The sequence below is a fragment of the Fusarium vanettenii genome, assembly GCF_000151355.1.
Source record: "Fusarium vanettenii 77-13-4 chromosome 13 genomic scaffold NECHAsca_47_chr13_1_0, whole genome shotgun sequence".
In the NCBI taxonomy this organism is placed as follows: Eukaryota; Fungi; Ascomycota; class Sordariomycetes; order Hypocreales; family Nectriaceae; genus Fusarium; species Fusarium vanettenii.
In genome coordinates, this window is record NW_003315841.1 from 19,619 (window position 1) to 38,801 (window position 19,183).

Below are 19,183 nucleotides of genomic sequence, written 5' to 3' on the forward strand. Positions count from 1 at the left end.
CAACGGAGCAATGGCTGGAGACAATGATCGGGCCTCAAGCTGCGTGCTTACACGCACCCTCCCAATAATCACCACTGAGGCTTGTCCTGGAAACGGCCATGGCATCGCGACAGCCTTCGTCCCCGCCGGAACCCAGCTTCCCGTGCCTGATTTCCCCAAACCTGGTGAACCAGGCGCTTTCACTCCTTCCTCCCATCCTACTGGGGCCAACTCCGGCCTGGACCCTCCCAAAAACTCCAATGCGGCCGATCTGGAGCCGGGGGCCCTCAGTCCCGATGCCCCCAGTTCCTCTGAACCTGGGTCTCAGTCTGGCGTTCCTGACCCCGATGCTTCTGGGGTTTCTGGCTTCCCAGAGGAGCCTGGAACCAACAAACAACTCGACAGGCCTGAACAGCCTGGTACCCCGGAGAGTCCCGGCTCTGGCTCTGGCTCTGGAACTACCACTGCATCTGGCGGTATAGAGACTCCAGTCGTCGTTGGGTCTGCTGGTTCTTCTATCGGCATTGATCAGGGGATCATGGTTTTTGCTGGACTTGTTGCGGGCCTCGGCCCAATTGTAATCAGATAGACTCAAAGGGCTTTTGTTTCATTATTCTTGGTTCTTGCGCAACAAGGATGCCTGGGGGGTGGCAATCTACGCTGTTCCATATTCCCAGGGAGTGTAGACTTTTCTGGCTAGCTGGTCCAAACTCCATGTGCCTTTAAGCAACATCATTCCCTTTCCCTAGCTGGTGTGTTATTAATTGATATTCAACTCAAGTCGATATTGAGACACAAACTCCTGTCATGTAGATCAATGGTCGTTTAATTATTTTAACGTGAGACAATATTAATTGGATGACAAGGACCAACGGTTGGACGAAAACAGTCAAACACCCCCACTAGGCTAAGCTTTGTTGTACTCTCTTTTCGTTATCGGATCGACCAATGTCCCTCAACGGATCCACTGGGCTATGGAACTTTTGTCATTCTGTCTTGGTAGTTGGGCCGAGTGTAATTGAGAGATGACAGACTAGCATCTCTATAGGGTAGTATCATTATACACTGCGTGAGTTGAGGTGTCCACGATGTCCTGGTCCAAATTCGAGTCTGAGTGACACTCTGAGTGATAGCCTGGTGCTTTTCTTCATAACGATGAAGAGACCATCAGAGTATCGTCATGACATTGAACAGATGCTCGCGATTTCCTTCACCTTCTGAAATGAAAAATAGTTGGTTTACTTCAAGGCTGGTTACCACACCAGGGGACCGATCGTCTCAGTTGTCATGTAAAGAGAATCGTCTAACCGAGCCGCGTGTCTAGGCATCCCATCGTTCCCCATTTGAGCGTCTCAGCTGGGATTCTTCTCAGATAGTGGAGGGATATGTCGTAGTGAGTCACAGTCTCCCTCTGATCACCATTCGCCGGAGACGGTGTCACTTGGGATTCCCTCGATGCCCTTCAGCTGATACCCGGATGCGCCGAAAACGCGCTGTTTTGTGGTGACACATCCGAATCCAGGGATCTTCGCGGCCATGTTGCGAGTCAAGGCGCATTGGTACCAAGTGAATCAAGATCTGGTGCAGGTCGGTTATGATCTCAACTTGGAGACCTAAGAGCGACTGCGCTTTGCAAGCAATCAACCGTTATGGCATGAGGGACGCGGGCAACTGGGCAAGGATTGGTTGTCACATTCCTGTTCGGCAAATCCAGCACGGTTACATTTGGTATCAGCCGGGGAGCACGGCTCAGGAAAGAGATGCCGCCAACCGATTTTCTCAACTATCGTTTAGTGTACTAACAGTGAGATAGCTCGGTGCATTACCTTGCAGGCTGATCTCTTTACATGGGGGACAAGCTGAAATTAAGTTTAGCGTTGGTGATGTTGGGGCACACTCAGTATCGAACCGTTCTGCTCGATCGAATCAATCCTTCACAGACCCAGGTACATCATCAAGGGTCCCAGATTTGCTTGTGTGTCGCTTGCTGAAAGTAGTAAAGTCTCAACATACGCACTGCTCAGCCTCTCGGCTAGTAACATACAGAATAACAATATTGGCTGATCCCAGGGATCAGCTACCCTAGCACCCACGCTAGGTTGAGAGGTCGGTGCTCATGTCGATCACGGCCTCATACTCACTCGTCCCTTGTATCTTTGCCAGCCGGCAAATGCAAAATGATAGGACCCCTCCGGAAACATCTTAGGTAGAGCCGGGGTTCTGTCACATGCGTGCTGGGGCTCACAATGTCTTAGACTACTTGCTGCTGTGAACATGAGAAACGCGTCTTGAAAGGCCCGATAAGTCTCAAGGATCGCCGAGGGAATATGACAGTTAAACTAATATCTACTCGGAATGCAAGTCGCAGGGTGCTTCTGAGATTATCAATACCATGTAAGCCAAAATGCTCTCGTAAGCTCGTATACTCATGTCATCACCCAAGATCGAGAGATAGACTCCCCACTCGAAGTTTAGAGAAACCTCGCCAATGATCCCAACACTTCCACACACGCATCAAGTTGACTTTCATTTCAGTCAATCCAGCCTGAATAACCTCTTCATGTAACTCCTCCTCTCTCCGCTTGTTGCTCGATGCTGAACTAGCAGCTGTAAAACATCACTAAGATACTGGCCATAATCGCCGCCGTTACCCTTGCTGTTCTCATCACTTCCATGCTCCTTGACCATGGCCACAATACCAGGTTGTCGCACCCCACGCTCGAGAAGAAAACTGAGTGCTTGTAACCTTTGGGAATATGAGACCTTCGGCAGGTTCGGTTGGTCGAGAATCGCCAGCACTCCGGGAGCACTATATGCTACAGGTCCAAAAATAACCTGCTCAAGCAAGGCTACAGACCGCTTCTGGGGTACTGGGTGGAATGATGTAGCCTTGTCCTTAAACGTATAGCGAATGTACGGGACAATGGCAAATTGCGCCGTCAGGCCATTGAAGGTATTTGCTTTCACACCCTGCGTTTTCATGGGCTGGTACGATGCCCAGGATAGCCTGGCAGTAGAATCAGTGTCTTCCAGGCCGATGAAGGTTGTAAACGTTTTTGCAACCGCATCATGAAATCGATCAAGGGCAGTTGCCAGTGTTATATCTGGGATGACAGCGGGATCAACTTGAGAGGCGTAATGCAGCCCTTTCGTCACATCCTTCCAAAAGGCGACACTGCCCGGGAGGAAGAAGCGTTCGGATGGTTTCCAATTCTCCGCTTGGATAGCTTCTGCCTGAAGTAGGCAGTAATGAGGATCGAAGTCTGGTGGGCTCACGGATTTGAGTTGCTCCCAGACACGCTTTTGGTTGATCCACTCAGCCGCTGTTCGGTGGAGGTATTCAATAGTTTGTGTTCGAGGTACGAGTTCCAGGATGCCCCTTGTACGGGCCCCGAGTCTCCGTTTCACAGACGCTTGTACCTTGTCCATGTCTAGAGACTGAGTGTGGATGGTGGTTGATCCATCCCTGGTCTCGTCAGAGAGCCAGAAGGTCATCCAGTTGAGTGGTTGGAAAGCCAGGACATATAGCTGCAGAGTTGCAGATACTTCTGGAAGGAGTCTCCTGGGAATTGCTGCATAGATGGCGTCGTATAGACTCTCGATCTCGCTTGGCATCATGTCGAGAATCGCTTTGAGGTGTGGTAGGCTTGACCCATCGACAAGGTTCTCTAAGAGTGTTTGAGTAACCAGCGCGGTCCAGAGGAAGACGCCCTTGGCTTTCTTCACAATGTCTTCAAGCAGCTGATCACCGCCACCTCTGTACAAATCGTTCAACTCCTGAAAAGCGACCACTCCAAAGAAGTGGCCGCGAACAAAGGCCTGAATATCGGCATCCGTCAGAAGGTGCATCTGCAGCCCCGGGCTACTTGCGAAGGCGTCGCTGAACTGTGGCCAAGGCCGGCTAGCAACACAGACTTTGACGGTTCGGTGAGCGGAGATGCCCTGTATCCTCTTGCATAAGTCAACGGGAGCAATGTCAAACTCATCTAGACCATCAATAAAGAGGATGAGGCGAGCACCACCTTCTTTGAAAGCCAGCAGGCGTGCAAAGGATTCCTCCAACTCCCAAGTGGTCCAGGGAGGGAACGATCCGATCTCACGAACTGCGTGGAATAGGGACCAGCGTCGGGGACAGATATTTGGCGTCATATCAGGGCTCATGGTGAGAACCTGGTGAAGGAGAGTGCGCAACAATCCATCGACTGATCTTGCCATCTCCGCTCCTGGCTTCCACGCATAGTACTTGATCTTGTATAATGGAGACCCTCGAGTCCACTTCTGTAGGTGACCGTCCAATGCTTCATGGTGTAGGATGAACTTGATCATGGTGGACTTGCCAGAGCCAGGCTTCCCAGTGATCCAGTAAGGGAGACCAGAATCTCCCTCAAGCCAATCTGGGAGACTGGACCACATAGGGGCTCCTTCGGGCGAAATCTGTGGGCTCCTATCGAACACCCATCGAAAAGTACAGTCGAACGTCTTGGCGATCGCTTCTTCACGATTGTCCATCGAGTCAAACCTCAAGCTTTCGCAGATGATTGACTTGAGTTGGTCGGCTGAAAGGTCAGTCTGCTGTGGGAAGGAGGCCAGAAGGGCTCGATCGAATTTCCAGTGAGGACTCCAAATACGTCTTACTATCTGGGCCGTCAGATCGCTCTGTCGTATGGAGTCGGCAGCACTCTTCTCAGCCGTCTTTTTGTTTCCGGTTCGTTTTTGCTCCGGGCCTGCATATTCGCTTGTCTTTAAAGCTTGAGACACCATGCCTATCATTATATCTAGCTTCTTGCTAAATTGGTGCTCCCAGTCTTTGGTGCTCTGCGCATTAGCCCTAAGAACGGTAAGTAAGACGCCTAATATGAAGACAGCTTGAGCTTGGTGACAAGAACGTACCAGATCGACATGGTTGCGGCCATCATCATTCCTTGACGCACTTTCTCGAGGCGTTCACTGATGTCCACGATCTCCTCTCGCTGCCACCAACTCTTCAATGCTGCTCGGAAGCATTCTCCCGCTGATCTTGGTTCGTATGACCCAAGCCAGGCTCGTTCAACCGCTTTCTTGTCCTGAGCTAGTTCGGATTGGAAGGCGGTGCTAATCTTGGGCAGAACTGTAAGGATTTTGGAGGCGATGGCATCGCACTCGCCACAAAGGCGAAGCAACTCTTTGTCGGCATCCTCTAAGCAAGAATTGCTCTTATTTCGAGATTGAAAAGCCTCTTTTACGCCTGTGGATAGCCCAGAGAGATCCGATGAGATAGCCGAGAGATTCTGTAGCTGGAGGGTCTGGCCTGAAGCAGAGCGATAGATTTGCCATGTCTCCGAGAATAATCGTTGTCCAAAGTCAACAAACTGTATCGTTGCGGCCACTACCGACAATATAGATAGAGGATCCATCTGGACGACTTGAGGCGGTCGGTTGGTTTCTATTCCCACGGTGCTCTAAAGTGGTGACAGTTTTGGGAGATGAGGGGGAGTGATTTGCGGCTGAATCAACCCCTGCTCTCACACTCATCCCACCTGCCATCCGTCATCATAGGGCAGCTCTTCAAGGCGGCTTCATGATGCACAAGATGCTCTATCATTTTACTTAAATCTGGGATCAATATCTGATTAGTTATGTAAAACCTCGTTGGTGATTTTTCTTCTCCTAGGAGCCGCAAAACGTCCCTTCTTTGAGTCGTGGCCAGTGGACAACCAGTCTGTTTTCTGTGATCTGTAATCATGCGCCTACAGGGGGTAATCTCACTCATTTGTTGGTTAATGTCTCACTTCCAATGATCTTATTGGCTGCATGGCCAAGGCCCGTATAGAATCCTGCATCATGCCACCTTTGATAGCAAGGATATCGGCAAACGAGTTCCGGCCACGTGCAGGGTAGATCCTCTCACACTCCAACATGATTCTTGGATGACGCCTTGCTTTGAAGGTTATTAAAGACAGGGCTATATAATATTCGAAGGGTCCAACGGTGGGTTGATTGGCTAGCTACCTTATTGTACACATCAGATGATAACACAGTGTAGAACATATTCGATATGCAATCCCTAAGTACAAGCATCTCAAATACACAAACTTGACCCCGATCCGTCAAACAAGCATCACACCAACGATACCAGCTACGACGACTGCAGTCATCGCCGTTATTCGCACCATCAAGTCGGCAGCACCACTAGGCGGAAACTCGCTATCCGGAACACGACTATTTGCCGTGATATTGTCCGGAGCCATGCAAGCAATCTCGACTACGATCTTGTTTTGACCAGGAATCTTTGCTGCCAAAACCATGGGAAGGGGTTGCCGCACCATCGAATCGTAGGCTTCGAGGAAGCCATTCTCTTCACGGGGAAGGCAGTGGCCTTCGAACATGATGCTGAATGCTCGATATCCCTTCGGAAGCGCCACTCCGGGTAGTTTATCAACTGAGCAATTGGAACTGGAAAAGTTAAAGGGTTTTGCTAAGGGAGTTTAATCAGTTTGCTGTGGCATCGACCGGGGAGACAGCTGAGGAGTATTGGAGGAAACATACATGTCCATAGCCTCATGGGCTTTCCGCACTCTTCTTCAATGTCCATGCTTGGACAAAGGCCGTTGAATGGTCCTCCTGAACGTCGCAGAGCTTCCTGACATTTATCGCTGAGTACACCGTTGCAGCTGGCGCCGGCATCGTCGCCATCGCCTGCATTCGAAGTCGCGTTGACTGGGTCCATCTGGTAATGACAGACTTCAGTGTTGTTGCCCCGTGTCGACTCCTTGAGTGACCGAGGGACGCTGAGGTGCTCGAACTCTCGCCTGGCAAAGGAGTCGTCACCATCTGTGATATGGAGGTTCCGCACAACTTCCCAGGCCTCCCCCGCCTTGTCCTTGAGCACAAGATATCGTGGGCTCTCTGGGACAAAGTAGATGGAAATGAGGCTCAGAATACATGGCAGACAGCCAATTGCAATGGGGCCTCTCCACGAGTCGCCATTCTTGTAGAAGAAAAATCCGACGCCGATCCATGAGGCAGAGGTGTAGCCGATGTTGGTAAAGATTGGATTGATATCGAGAAGTATGCCACGATGCTTGGGCGGAACAAGCTCGGCAATCAGAAGAGGACCTGCAGTCAAGGCCATATAGCCCCTGGAGTGCGATTAGTTGTCTGTATAGCCAGCCTGTTGCCAGTACATACCCGACACCGGCGAAGAATCTGAAACATATGAACATGCTCATGTGAACAGAACCGGCCAATACTGCAGTCGAGAGTAACATGATGACGGCTCCTGCCGCAATGACAGGCTTGCGGCCGTATCTGTCGGCAAATATTGCAGTCAGGAGAGTACCCACGAAGCCGCCTATAAAATATATGGCGTTGGCCGCGCCAATCAACTCAGAGGCATTGGAAGCAGTGTCTAGTTGCATCTCGCGTAGGAAAGATGGCTGCCCAATCGTTGTTGCCATGATGCTTGCACCAAAGCCATACGATGCTGCGCTCCACGAGGCACCGCAACAGTACCAGATCAAGGACGTTTTGTAGTGCCGGCGAGGTTTCACCTCGAGAACATCTCCGTCTTGGACGCGAGCCATGATGTATAACAAATGTGGCCTCTGTAGGGGAATTGAGAAATTAGTCTAGATGTGTAAGAATCGGTTTCAAGATGATTGCGAGCGGGAGTGGTCAATGACTGTCTTTTAATCTGGTTCCGCTAGATCTCCTCCCTCCACCCGTGACTTCGGGTGTGTGAGAATCCGGGGCCCCGAACCTGGAATCCGGGGCCCCGGACTTGGTGCGTTTATCGTAGTATTGAGATGGACGCTAAAGGTCCCACCAGTAATTCTTTGCACTAACGTCAGATATTCCTTGGGACCGGCTATCCGGCTATGACAAAACCGAGAGCGGCTATCATAGCTACTTTCATTGGTTGCATCTTCATGACTCGAAAGACCGAGCCACTAGGAATTGATTGGCATCCTGGAGATCCGCATGAGCTCAGTGCCTTTTTGAGACCTGTCCAGATATAGACGTCTCTTGCATCATTAGTGCCCCCTTTTCTCGGATTGTACCTCTCAGGAGCTCCGTTCTAGTAGTGCGCGTATAGTTCTCTAGGTTCACAGGCAATAGCGTGAGCGTTACACCACTTGCCAACTGGTACCGGCAGCAACGAATCATGATGCCGTAGGCCATCTTGTTCTTGAAAGAGCTCGGGGCTCTGGACGGGTCTTTGGTCCAGCAAGTGTCTTCGCCATGACTAGTTTTGCCTGACTAGTCTTGCCACAACTAGGATAGGTGCCCTAAACTACAATGAGCCTATCTAAGCTCTCCGATCTCGCAGAGCAGCTGTATACACCCGTTCAAGACTTTCCATTAGGTTGCATGGAGTGTTAATTCTAGAGCTAAGCTCCTGGTTGTATTCTACGGAGCCGTAATCAGGCTCCTGGTCCAGTGGAGCTGCTTCTGCAAGGATGGGCCACAGGTGGGTGTCATTTGCGAAACGTCTTTTGCTGTGTGCAAGCCTACCCTTGTATTGTTGTCTTGTCTTGTCTTGTCTTGTGAATTTGCCAACTATAGATATCTACATCAACCTTACTCATCTCCTGTGTATGCCCACTGCAGGAATTGCTCCGGAACTTCGATGTGCTTGGCACGGATATAATCAGTGAAGCCCTTGCCTCTATTGTCCAGCAAGCTGGAGCTGCTAACTCCTCGGCCAAGCATGCCGTACATGACGAAGTGAACGGCATAAATGGCAGGGAACTCAACGCGTTCAATGCGATACTCGTCCTTCCAATCCCCGCCAATCAATTGTTTCATGCGGTCCATGGTCATGAAACTCCTGAACCATTCCCACATCTCTGGGCGCTCCACGAATATGCCGCAGTTGATGTTGGGCTCCTTATCGCCGGAGCGGCCGAGGACAATGTCACCAAGGGCGATGCTTAGTGGGACCGAAAGAAGTCAAATCGGCGGGATTGACCGGATCGTAGCTCTCCCGCTCACCTAGTGGCTCGTAGACGGGGGGTCGTGTGGATGGGTGAGTGCTCACGATCTTGCCACCCGTACCGAGTATGTTGGCGCCTTCTTCGATGTCGTCTTGGGCGATGACGCAAGGATAGTAGACGTAGAACGTCCTCGGATCAGATGTCCTTTGATCCTCAGCCCAATGGAAACCTGCCAAAGTTGAGCATTTTAACATCAATGGATTGCTAGATATAATGAGGCTGACCGGAGAAATGCTGTAACGTCTCGTCTGAAATCAACATCTTGAGCTTCAGTATGGGTTCCGGAGTCGCGGCCTGCGCAAAAGTGCGGAAGTAAGTCGTGGCCTCGAACTGGGTGTGCGGGTTCTTCTTTGCCGTGCCGACACTGGAAAGCGGGAGGAGACGTGTCAGTATCGAGGCTCTCAACTACTCAGCCAGGCTGCCGAAAGACTTATGATTGGAAGGCCAAGACACTGAACTGGTCGATCAAACCTTGCTCTGCAAGGCGGGCCCTCAATTGCTTCTCATAAAGAGCATACTTCTGCTTCGTGGCATAGCCGGCAGCATTTCCCAAGTGCTGAGATTCGTATCCTCCCCTGTAGTAGATGGCCAACTTGGTTGTAGGGGGTGGCGGGCGACCTTTAGCTCCAGTAACACGGACTCGATCCTTGCCCTCTTGTTTTATGACGATACCGTCGAGGACTGCGGACACATCCGAGTTGAGGTAGATGTTTCCCTGAATCTCGTAGATCAACTGGCTCTTCACAGTGTCTACTGTGACCATGCCGTTCGTGCCTTCGTGCTTGGTAATGACACTAGAGCCGTCGGCGTGGATCTCTGCAATGGGAAAGCCGGAGTCAATAAATGTTTCCATAGGGAAACGGGTGAAGCCAGAAAAGTTCGAGCCCGAGACGTAAGCACAGCATTCGACGAGATGTCCAGTGACGAATGCGCCAGCCAGCTGATCATACTCGGTGTCCTTCCAGCCGTACCACCACCAAGCAGCTCCGACGACCGGAGACGCATCAGCGACGCGACCCCAGATGACGATGTCTGCGCCGTTCTCGAGTGCTTTGACGATGCCCCGGGCTCCGAGGTAGGCGTTGCATGCAAGTACGTTCTCTGACTTGAAGGTGACACCCGCATGGGCATCTGCGTTGACGTCTCGGAAGCTCTGGGGCAATTTGTCAGTCTCAGTCAAGGTCTTGCGAACCTGGGCCGCCATGTTGTCTCCGTAGACATATGCAACGGTGAGGGGGTAGTTGTTCTTATCGACCAGCTCTTGGCAGCGCTCAGCCAGCGTTTGAGGCTTGAGCCCTCCACCGTTGATGACGACTTTGAGGCGTTTCTCTACAATTATTCCCATACTCTGCTGCAGGGCATCCCAGGCATTGTCCTTGAAGCCTTCCCCGGTACCATTCTCAATCTTGATCGCTTCTTGCGCCAGGTTGTTTTCGGCGAGCCAGTCGCCCGTGAGGACGTCTACGGGCCCCAGAGACGCTTGCTTCTTCATCTGCCATCCAGGATCCATTTGACCCCCGGAGCAGTTCGCGATCCGAACGGGACGAGTGCCCCTCTTGGGGTGCGAAGGTGTTCCCACAGCGACTGGCATTGTATATTGTATGACACTTGCGTTTGAGTGCTGTTGTAAAGTTGTCTTTGGCTGTTTGATCTCGAACGAATAGACACGAAGCTAAGAAGCAGCCCCTTTGTATAAATATCCGTTGATCGTCGTATGACATGCTTCATCTTGCCGATATTCGGCCTCTTAATCGCTGCATCTGCATCTGCAAGTCCGTATCGCGGAGCAATGCACGCACGCCTATTCAGCTAGGCCCGGACGCACATGTCAATCCCAAGGCCTCGCGGCGTCGAAGTGGTGAATTTGGTGTAGTGTAGAGTTTCGGCCAACACAACATAGCCGGATCCCACATACATGCCACCCACCTTGGGGCTAGGATCGGCTGGCTGGCGTTGACCGTGGTTATGGCCGAACCGAGAGGCTATCCGAGCCCTATCCGACCCTCGAGCCGGTCCCGACGTGCATATAATCTCTCGCTTTCCGAAATTCTACTTCCAAAATCGAGCCCCCCGGATAGACTCGAATCCTATACGGTAGAAGACATGGATAATCTCCCTTCACCGTGGTCCGGAACCACGACCAACTCCACCAACCCACAACTTGGCAGTCCACAAGCGCCAAAACCCAACAAAGAGCATGTCAAACGGCGTGTCAGGCGAGCGTGTGACTACTGCAGGCTGTGAGTAGCCCTGCGACACATGCTAATTAGTGCTGTGGACTAAACTTCGTGAGCGGCGTAGCAAAAAAATCCGATGCGATGGTCATCAACCATGTCAACGTTGTACACTCCACAATGTCTCGTACAGATATGATGCTCCCTACGAGAGAGGTCACAACAGAGGGAGGAACATCCCAAGAAAGTCTGCTGAGACGACGGCAATAGGCAGAAACATCAATGCTGTCACGCAAGGCGATAATCCAAATCCATCGCAGTCATCCAGAGCTTCGCCCGAGCCCGGAGAGTCAGATAACCAAGGTCACTTCATCGGTGCTGCTTCTGGCTTCAACTTCCTTCTGCGCCTGCAGAGACAGCTACATCGTGCAGGGCACGCAGTTGCGCCGCCGTCGCTGCTCGCTCTCGGAGACGCAGCTCTCCCGGAGTTTGATGTACAGTCTTTCACACTCCCGTCTGAACCAGACGCAAGTGCGTTGGTGAACACTTATTTCACTCTCGCGACGCCCACGATCAGGTTTTTTCATCGTGGTACAGTCGAAAGCTGGCTACGTGAGCTTTATCAGACAGGTGTTCTGGAGCCTTGTAAGAAGGCGGCCATTATATTCAAAGATGATATATGCGCCAACTAACAAGTTTGGCAATTCGCTGAGATATTATATTTAAGCTCTAACTAATATTTTCCTTCGTATATTCCTTATAGGTTAACTCACCCTAGTAGCTATTACCTAAACCTTTTTATCTTTATAACTAAAACCTTTTTCCTTCCTAATAATTAAATCACTCTTATAACTTAATAACTTAAAAACCTTAATCCCTCCCCTAACTTCCTCGCTTTACCTATAGTCTTCCTCTCGCTAGGCCTCTCTTAGTTATTAGATTATATCTAATAGGCTATTAATCTAGGCTATATTTTTCTTTATAACCTTAATAAATAAATATTTATTAGGCTTTTTATCCCTAAGACTTTTAAGTAATAATAACTCTTAGTATTATATAAAGCGCCTAAGGTTTTATAATACCCCTAGGCGCTCTAAGGTTATAAGAAATATTTCTTTACCTAGGATTATAAGCTTAAGATAAATATCTAGCTTTTTAATTTAATCTATAATAACTCTTATTATATTAATATCCCAAAATAATAATAATTATATATTATAAAGAAGATTATATATTTTATAAAGGAAATTAAAAGGTAAAAGATATTAATTCTTATATTAAGTAGCGGCGATATAATTATATAATTTAGTAATTTTAATTATTTAATTAATTATAATTCTTATAGATATTAGGTTTAAAGTTATAATATTAAGAGATTATAGCTTAAGAAGATAAAAAGGTAGATAATTCTCTTATTTCTTATATAGAGGTTAGAGTAATTAAAATACCTATAAGAAGTTAGATTTTTATAATAATATAGCTAAGTATAACTCTTTTATTACTATAAAAGTTTAATTAGGCTATTATATTAATACTAGGTTATAATATTATATTATATTTAAGATCTATTCTTTATTATAATTATAGCCTAGCCCTTAATGGGTTAACTAAGCCTGAAGATCGTAAGAAGGCGGCCTTGTTGATCATCATGGCCAATGCAACGCGATATGTTGATCCTACCACAACTTCAGAAGCTACGAGTAGCTCCAGCGGGTGAGTAGCCTGCGCCCCTCGGGACCTCCACAGATTTTGAACATTCCCAGTCGAACTGACCGTCGCCGTCACAGGATTCTGTATTACCAAGCAGCTGAGAGGGAATTGGCGCGTGAGGCCGGCCCAGCAACTCTGATCGTTGTACAGGTGCTCCTGGGATTCTGCTTGTACACAATCACCTTGACACGCCTAGGCCACTCCTGGACTCTGTTCGGCTCCATCTCCCGCCAGATTCTCGCTCTGGGGCTGCATAGGAGAGGCTCACAGGTTTTTGGATACCGAAAGAGTGCTGTAGACAGATACTTGAGTGCCATCCACGGTCGACCTAGCGCATTCCATGACGAAAACATCGACCAGGTAAGTGTAAAGTCCTGCCTGGAGCTCGGTACAGTGCTGAACGAGACCCAAACATCAGGACCTGCCAAGAGCGATAGACGATGAACACATTTCAGAGGTTGGGATTACCGCCGAAGCACAAGGACCTTTCTGTTTCATGCAAGGACCTATAATGCATATCAAGTGCGCTAAACGGGAACACCTTGTGCTGACCTCACCTACTGATCTCGGCACCCAGGCTTGTGCAGATTGTAAGTCGAACCTTGCGTTTACTATATGGAGTTCGGCGTCTCTCTGAGATCGGACGCTACAGTCTCATGGCAGAGCTTGACAAAGAACTTGATCTATGGCGAGAAGCTCTACCAGCACATCTCAATCCTGATCTAGTCGATTCTGCCCTCCTACTTCCCAGCCTCCAACGGCAAAGCAAGGTACTCAATTTGGCGTATCACCATACTCGGCTCTTTGTCTACAGACACAGCCTTTTCAGCGATCTGAGGAAGGACACACAGATTCCTGCTCATGAGGTCCAAGCAAACATTGCCAAATGTGTCAACGCAGCGATGTCTATTGCAAATCTTGCCGGTCGCATTGTTGCTGCGAAGCAATTGTTCACCGGGTCATGGGTAAGAGCATAGAACCTCTGAGCATATCAACCATTCTGATTTTAACATAGCATGCCTACTATCAAATATATTGTGCAGCAACTGTGCTCTATACACACACTTTCAAATTGACATCCCAAGACCAATCAACTTGGATCGAGTACTTCCGGGCAGCAGAACTTTGCCAGTCTTACATTGCTACTCAAGCTGTCGAGGACTCGTTGCCGTATCGGTTGCAAGTTGTGATAGAGGAGTATCGGTGTGAGTTCAAGCGACTGATCAAATATTCGAATACGACCGTTTCCGCATGAAAAGAGTCCGACAACTTCACGTTCGATGAAGTTGTTCTACCGTCACCAGACGACATGACCATATCGGACCCAGGAATCCCGCAGGCTTATGAGTTGCAACCGGGTATTGAATTTACTGACTGGGAGCAGTTCTACCCATTCGTAAGTTATATAACTTAACTTTGAGTATCTAAACTATTTCGTACTTACTTCTTTCTGTGTATAGAATCTAAATTTTGGTATGGATATTTAAGTGAGGCGTGGGCTCCTTGCTTTAGACCTACCCTACTATACTTCAGAAATTCTACGGCGACATTGAGCTGGATTACCTGAACCGTAGTGCGTATCTTTGTACTTCGTAGGCTGCCCATGGTGATATTCTGCCATGTTGTTGGTGGTGAGGAGCTAGATGACCTTGCTCGGTTGGCATCATTGTCCGTCAATGGCGAATGTCTCTGCAACTTGAAAGCATGACTAGATAAAAGGGACTAAGCTGGTCTGAGGTCTCGAGCAGATGTCTTAAAATTATCATGATCCATCCATCACGTCGCGTGCCGGGAGTCTAGAAATAGGATTCTGAAGGTACATAGGCCTAAAGTGCGATCTCGACAACTCTGTCACCGAGTAATGTCAAATCCCTTTTGCTGATTCATCCAGTCTGATATACTTTGCGTATTCTGGTCCTTCAAATCATCTAGCTGGCACATACTCCGGATGAAGGGAGCCATAACTACACTTGCATTGGCAGACCCGGCAATTATTTCATCGGTGGCGTTGACATAGAAGGTTAGAGGACAGAATAATAAGAACACTTATTCTCGGTTACATCGGACACCATGTATATCTCCGAAGGGTTCGCTAGGATAACAAAGCGGGGTCCGTTCAATGCTGGCCATTGTATACCCAAAGGACTTACTATCACATCTATAATTTCAAGCGATGTCGATGTCAAAATTCGGGAGTATATTTACGCACAATGCTAGATCTCAATAGTTAAGATTCAAGATGTCATCTACAGATCGAGACGTGGAGTTGAGGTAACATTCAGGTTAATGAAAAGGTGTGGTAGAAAATAGGAAACTGAAATGGTAGCTCCACGGTCCCCATCCCAGTCGATTGGGCACTGGGGAGACGGAAGTTTCGTGGGGGGGTAACCCCCCGTGAAATCTCTCTAGCCAAATGATTAGTTCATTTCTATCCGCGGGATCGACATCCACGGATGAATCCAGCAAAGCGCTTAATAACGAGTTTAACACCAACAAAACCTACTTTAGGCATCCCTATTGTTCAAGCTATCTTGTAACGAGACTATTCCGTCAAAGTGGGTGTCATTATCGTCCTTGTCAAGGAAGGCCAGGGCACCTCCGTATTTTCCACAGCCGAAGTTGACGATTTCCGATGAGAGCCACTCTCCTACTTCTAACGATACCCCTTGTGTCCTATAAAAGAGTGCAGCCATCACAAGGAACAGGGAGCTCTCCCAGGAGGCAATCTGCTCTCTGCTAGAGTGAGGTACCCGGCTAATTCTACTAAAAAATAACGCTGCAGCTGGGGCACAAGTTCGAGACGTGAACTTCAGCCAGGGTAGTAACACTAAGACTTACCATGAAACGAGTCCTGTGACCCTGTATCGGGGTTAGCAGCTCGGACGCAGGCTTGAGTACGCTTGTGCGTGTGTGAGTGAGGGTGGCCGACAGAGATGTTGACCGAACATTAAGGATGACTTGGGAGACCATATGGCATTGTTTGCTTCGTGTCATCATATAAACTCACAATTATCTGTCGTTCAGGCCTGATGTATTTTCCAGTTCCAAGGGGTATCTATTCTTGGCATCGTATGGGCTCTTCATAGTGATCGGAGCCAGCAAAAACGAACGCCTCAGATTTGCCTGCTCAGTTGACGCTCCTTTGCTTACAGGATTTTAAAAATTCCAAGAAATCATCTCGGCTTATATATGCCATGTGGTGATCTCTCGCCGTTCCATCTGGGTGTTTCCTGAGTCGTCCAAGGTAGCAGACGTTGTTTAGCCGCGAAGACTTATCCGCTTTGGGCTTCTTGTTTCTCTCCATTGATTTTCAAGCATCATACAATCTTCAGTATATCTAGGTTGTTTGAAATTGACGCTGGAAGTAGAAATAGTGTCATCCGGTGCCGAGAGGAATTGATTGTGGCTAGGTCTGTACTGGGCGCGGAGGTTGCTTTGATGACTTACACTTGTCCCTATAAACAATCTACCAATATTTATGTCATCTAACACCTATTAGAGGAGTCATCTCTATTTTCATAGTAGACCAGGTCCTCCTTGACATTGTGACGAAATTGTTCTTCCTCCTCTTTGAGTTGGGCCTTGAGTATCTTGTCCGCTTTCCATACCGGCTTCAGCTCAAACAGCCGGTCGATCTTCTCAAGAGGAATGCCACTTGTTTCGGGAATGAGGAAAAAGGCAAACAAGAAGGCAAGGAACGACAGCGACGCAAAGAACATGTAAACACCATACCCCATACCAGCAAACATCTGTTCAGTGAATCTTGATACCAGAAAATTAAATAACCAGTTGCTTGCAGTCGTGAAGGCCTGGGCCAGTGAGCGAAAACTTGGGTCAAAGAATTCCTGATCAAGAAAATTTAGTAGGTGCTTTTAGACAGTGGATAAAAGAAAAACGTACAGAGTTGATGACCCATGGAGTACCGTTCCACGTCGGGGTATACACAGCGGTCCACATGTAGAAAAAGAAGATGGCAGCAATACCACTACCAGTCAAGGTCTCTTGAGGATGCTTGGTGGGTTCGACGACGTAGATGTAAGCACCAATAACCCACATGCAGATGGAACCGGTGATACCACCGATGAGCAATAGCTTCCTTCTTCCAAGCTGGTCAACGAGGAAAAGCAGCCAAACAAAAGTCATGACTGCCTTGATGACACCGAAGATGCCAGTCATGACGTTCACAGTGTCGGGCCGAACGCCAATGCTCTACAGATGATTAGCATGTTGCTGTCCCTCCGGCTGAGATCTTGGTGGGCAAGGACAGCACACTTACAGAGAATATGGTAGGCGAATAGTAGTTGATGGCGTTGATGCCCGAGCCGTTCTGCCAGAAGAAGAGCATGCAACCCAGAAAGAGACGCCACATTATGTTCGGGCGCTGACCCAGGGCCTGGAAGGGCTTCCACAGGCCAACACCGCCGACTGCCTTCTGGGCTTCAAGAGCCTGGTCTATGGCTGCCACCTCCTCGGTGATGTAAATATCGGTAGGAGATAGTTGTCTGATCCAGCACAGGTTGTCCATGGCTTGCTTGCGGAAGTCATGGAGGAAAAGCCAACGAGGAGATTCTCGGATCCAGACGGATCCAACAAAGAGTAATCCCGACGGAATTATCTGGATAGCAAAAGGAATAATCCATTGTTTATTGCTTTCGGGGAGGTGTTTTTCGACGCCGAACTAGACATGATGCAACGATTAGCCTCCAATGAATGAACAAAGGGAAAGGCTGCTTGACTCACGTTGATCCAGAAGCCTACCAAGCCACCAATCTGCCACCCAAGCTCGTACAGACCTACGAGCCGTCCTCTGATAGCTGGTGGCGCAAGCTCGGAAAGGTAAATGGGGATAATGTTCGAGGCAATACCGGTGCCCAGGCCCGACAACACACGTCCTGCATATAAGATACCAAGGCCACGGCCTCCGTCGGCACCGCATTGAAGTCCAGCTCCCAGAGTGAAGGTGGCTGACGCAATGGCTAGACACCGCTTGCGACCGATCCAATGGCTAAGAATGTAGGTAAGAAGGGCGCCGAAGAAGGCACCAGCGATGAAAAGCGAGACAATGTTTTCGCTGATCAGGTTGCGTTGCTCGGTAGTCTTTTGATCAATGCCAAACTCCTTCTGAAAGGAATCGAGTGTGATTGTGGTACCGATGAAGGCACTGGTGTAACCAATCATGTTGGATCCGCATGATGCCACGAGGGCGAGGACATAAACCCGCCAGTTGTATACAACCGGGGGCGTTGGTCGGTCTTCGACAAGCGTGAGAAGACCCATGACTGGTAGGTGAAGGATAAGACAAAGAGGGAGAACAAGTTGAGAAAGGTAAGAGCCAAGATGAATTGGTGAGATGAAACCGGTGCGACAGGACGACAGATATGGGATGGAGATGATGAGGCTGGGGCCCCAAGTTTTGCCCCAGGCTCCAGTCAATGTGGGTATGTGGGTGTACGAGTAAAGACTTGTCCATCATCTACGTTACAAAGAACGCTACCTTCCGGGGCGGTAAGTGATTCGAACATGGAACTACGAGGCGGAGAGCTCGGAGGGATTTACGGTTCGTGTGGAGTTGGAATCCGCAACGTTTCCACGTTGGAGGAGCTAATAGTCACCGACATGATTCCAAAACAAGCGATTCTACTTTACATTACTTGATGACCAATTAAGGGCTATCTTGAGAACAAGCTGGAATAGTATCTATCATGATAATTTGATGCCAAACCAGGAATGATTCAAGTTTGGTATCTAGTGTGAGTAAGAGGAACAACAGCCAACCTGCCACCATGCGCTGTTCAAAAACTCTACGAATATTCATTCTCTGTATTCACGCGTCCGTGACGTAGGAAAAGGGCATTGGACGGAAATAACTCAGATCCATAAAAGGGTGAAATATCTAGAACGGGATTGGTCCCGATTCCTCAAACTAAGACGTCAGATGGAGCCTCTAGCCCGGGAAAACCTTTAACCACGGAAAATCGGCAGCGGAGGATAAAAGTTTGCACAGGTTTGGCCTTAATACACCGCAAATGATGGGGTAAATAGACTGACAAGACGGCTAACAATGCGATCGGCGGGAGTGATGGAGACATGAGCTCCTGCATGGCAAAAGCTTTCGGCAGCCAGTGTGAAGTTGCTCTTGTGGCCAGGCTGGTTCTTATCGATGATGGATAATTTTCTCGGAGATCGCGTTGCAAGCCCAGCCTCAATCTGAGCTACCTCAAGCCCATGTCCGATGAAGCCGACGTGTACAGATTTCATGAGGGTAACCTCGTTAGTTATGCTTATGAGTTCCAGGGTACTCATGAGTGCTTGCTATTGGTCTTTTTCACTTTCCAGGTTGGCGTG

General features: G+C 48.9%; 5 protein-coding genes across 5 annotated transcripts; 2 read left to right on the top strand and 3 right to left on the bottom strand.

The window, feature by feature from the left end:
- Positions 1-10: 10 nt before the first annotated feature.
- On the top strand, positions 11-568 carry NECHADRAFT_87928 (uncharacterized protein; the record flags this gene model as incomplete). The annotated part of the gene is made up of 1 exon (XM_003041319.1): positions 11-568. One exon carries the CDS (start codon positions 11-13, stop codon positions 566-568), a length of 558 nt encoding a protein of 185 aa, XP_003041365.1.
- A 1,946-nt stretch (positions 569-2,514) lies between these two features.
- On the bottom strand, positions 2,515-5,372 carry NECHADRAFT_54363 (uncharacterized protein; the record flags this gene model as incomplete). The annotated part of the gene is made up of 2 exons (XM_003041353.1): positions 2,515-4,794; positions 4,866-5,372. The coding sequence occupies 2 exons, from the start codon at positions 5,370-5,372 to the stop codon at positions 2,515-2,517; spliced, it is 2,787 nt and encodes a 928-aa protein (XP_003041399.1).
- Positions 5,373-8,538: 3,166 nt separating this feature from the next.
- NECHADRAFT_97888 (uncharacterized protein) lies at positions 8,539-10,545 on the bottom strand (the record flags this gene model as incomplete). Its single annotated transcript, XM_003041354.1, has 5 exons — positions 8,539-8,847; positions 8,969-9,123; positions 9,179-9,318; positions 9,413-10,059; positions 10,147-10,545. 5 exons carry the CDS (start codon positions 10,543-10,545, stop codon positions 8,539-8,541), a joined length of 1,650 nt encoding a protein of 549 aa, XP_003041400.1.
- An 897-nt stretch (positions 10,546-11,442) lies between these two features.
- On the top strand, positions 11,443-14,093 carry NECHADRAFT_54383 (uncharacterized protein; the record flags this gene model as incomplete). The annotated part of the gene is made up of 6 exons (XM_003041320.1): positions 11,443-11,758; positions 12,721-12,841; positions 12,916-13,198; positions 13,257-13,360; positions 13,416-13,803; positions 13,854-14,093. Coding segments are annotated over 6 exons (1,452 nt in total), but the record flags the coding sequence as incomplete, so codon positions are not given.
- A 2,230-nt stretch (positions 14,094-16,323) lies between these two features.
- On the bottom strand, positions 16,324-18,115 carry NECHADRAFT_54387 (uncharacterized protein; the record flags this gene model as incomplete). The annotated part of the gene is made up of 4 exons (XM_003041355.1): positions 16,324-16,683; positions 16,739-17,047; positions 17,115-17,516; positions 17,579-18,115. The coding sequence occupies 4 exons, from the start codon at positions 18,113-18,115 to the stop codon at positions 16,324-16,326; spliced, it is 1,608 nt and encodes a 535-aa protein (XP_003041401.1).
- Positions 18,116-19,183: the final 1,068 nt, after the last annotated feature.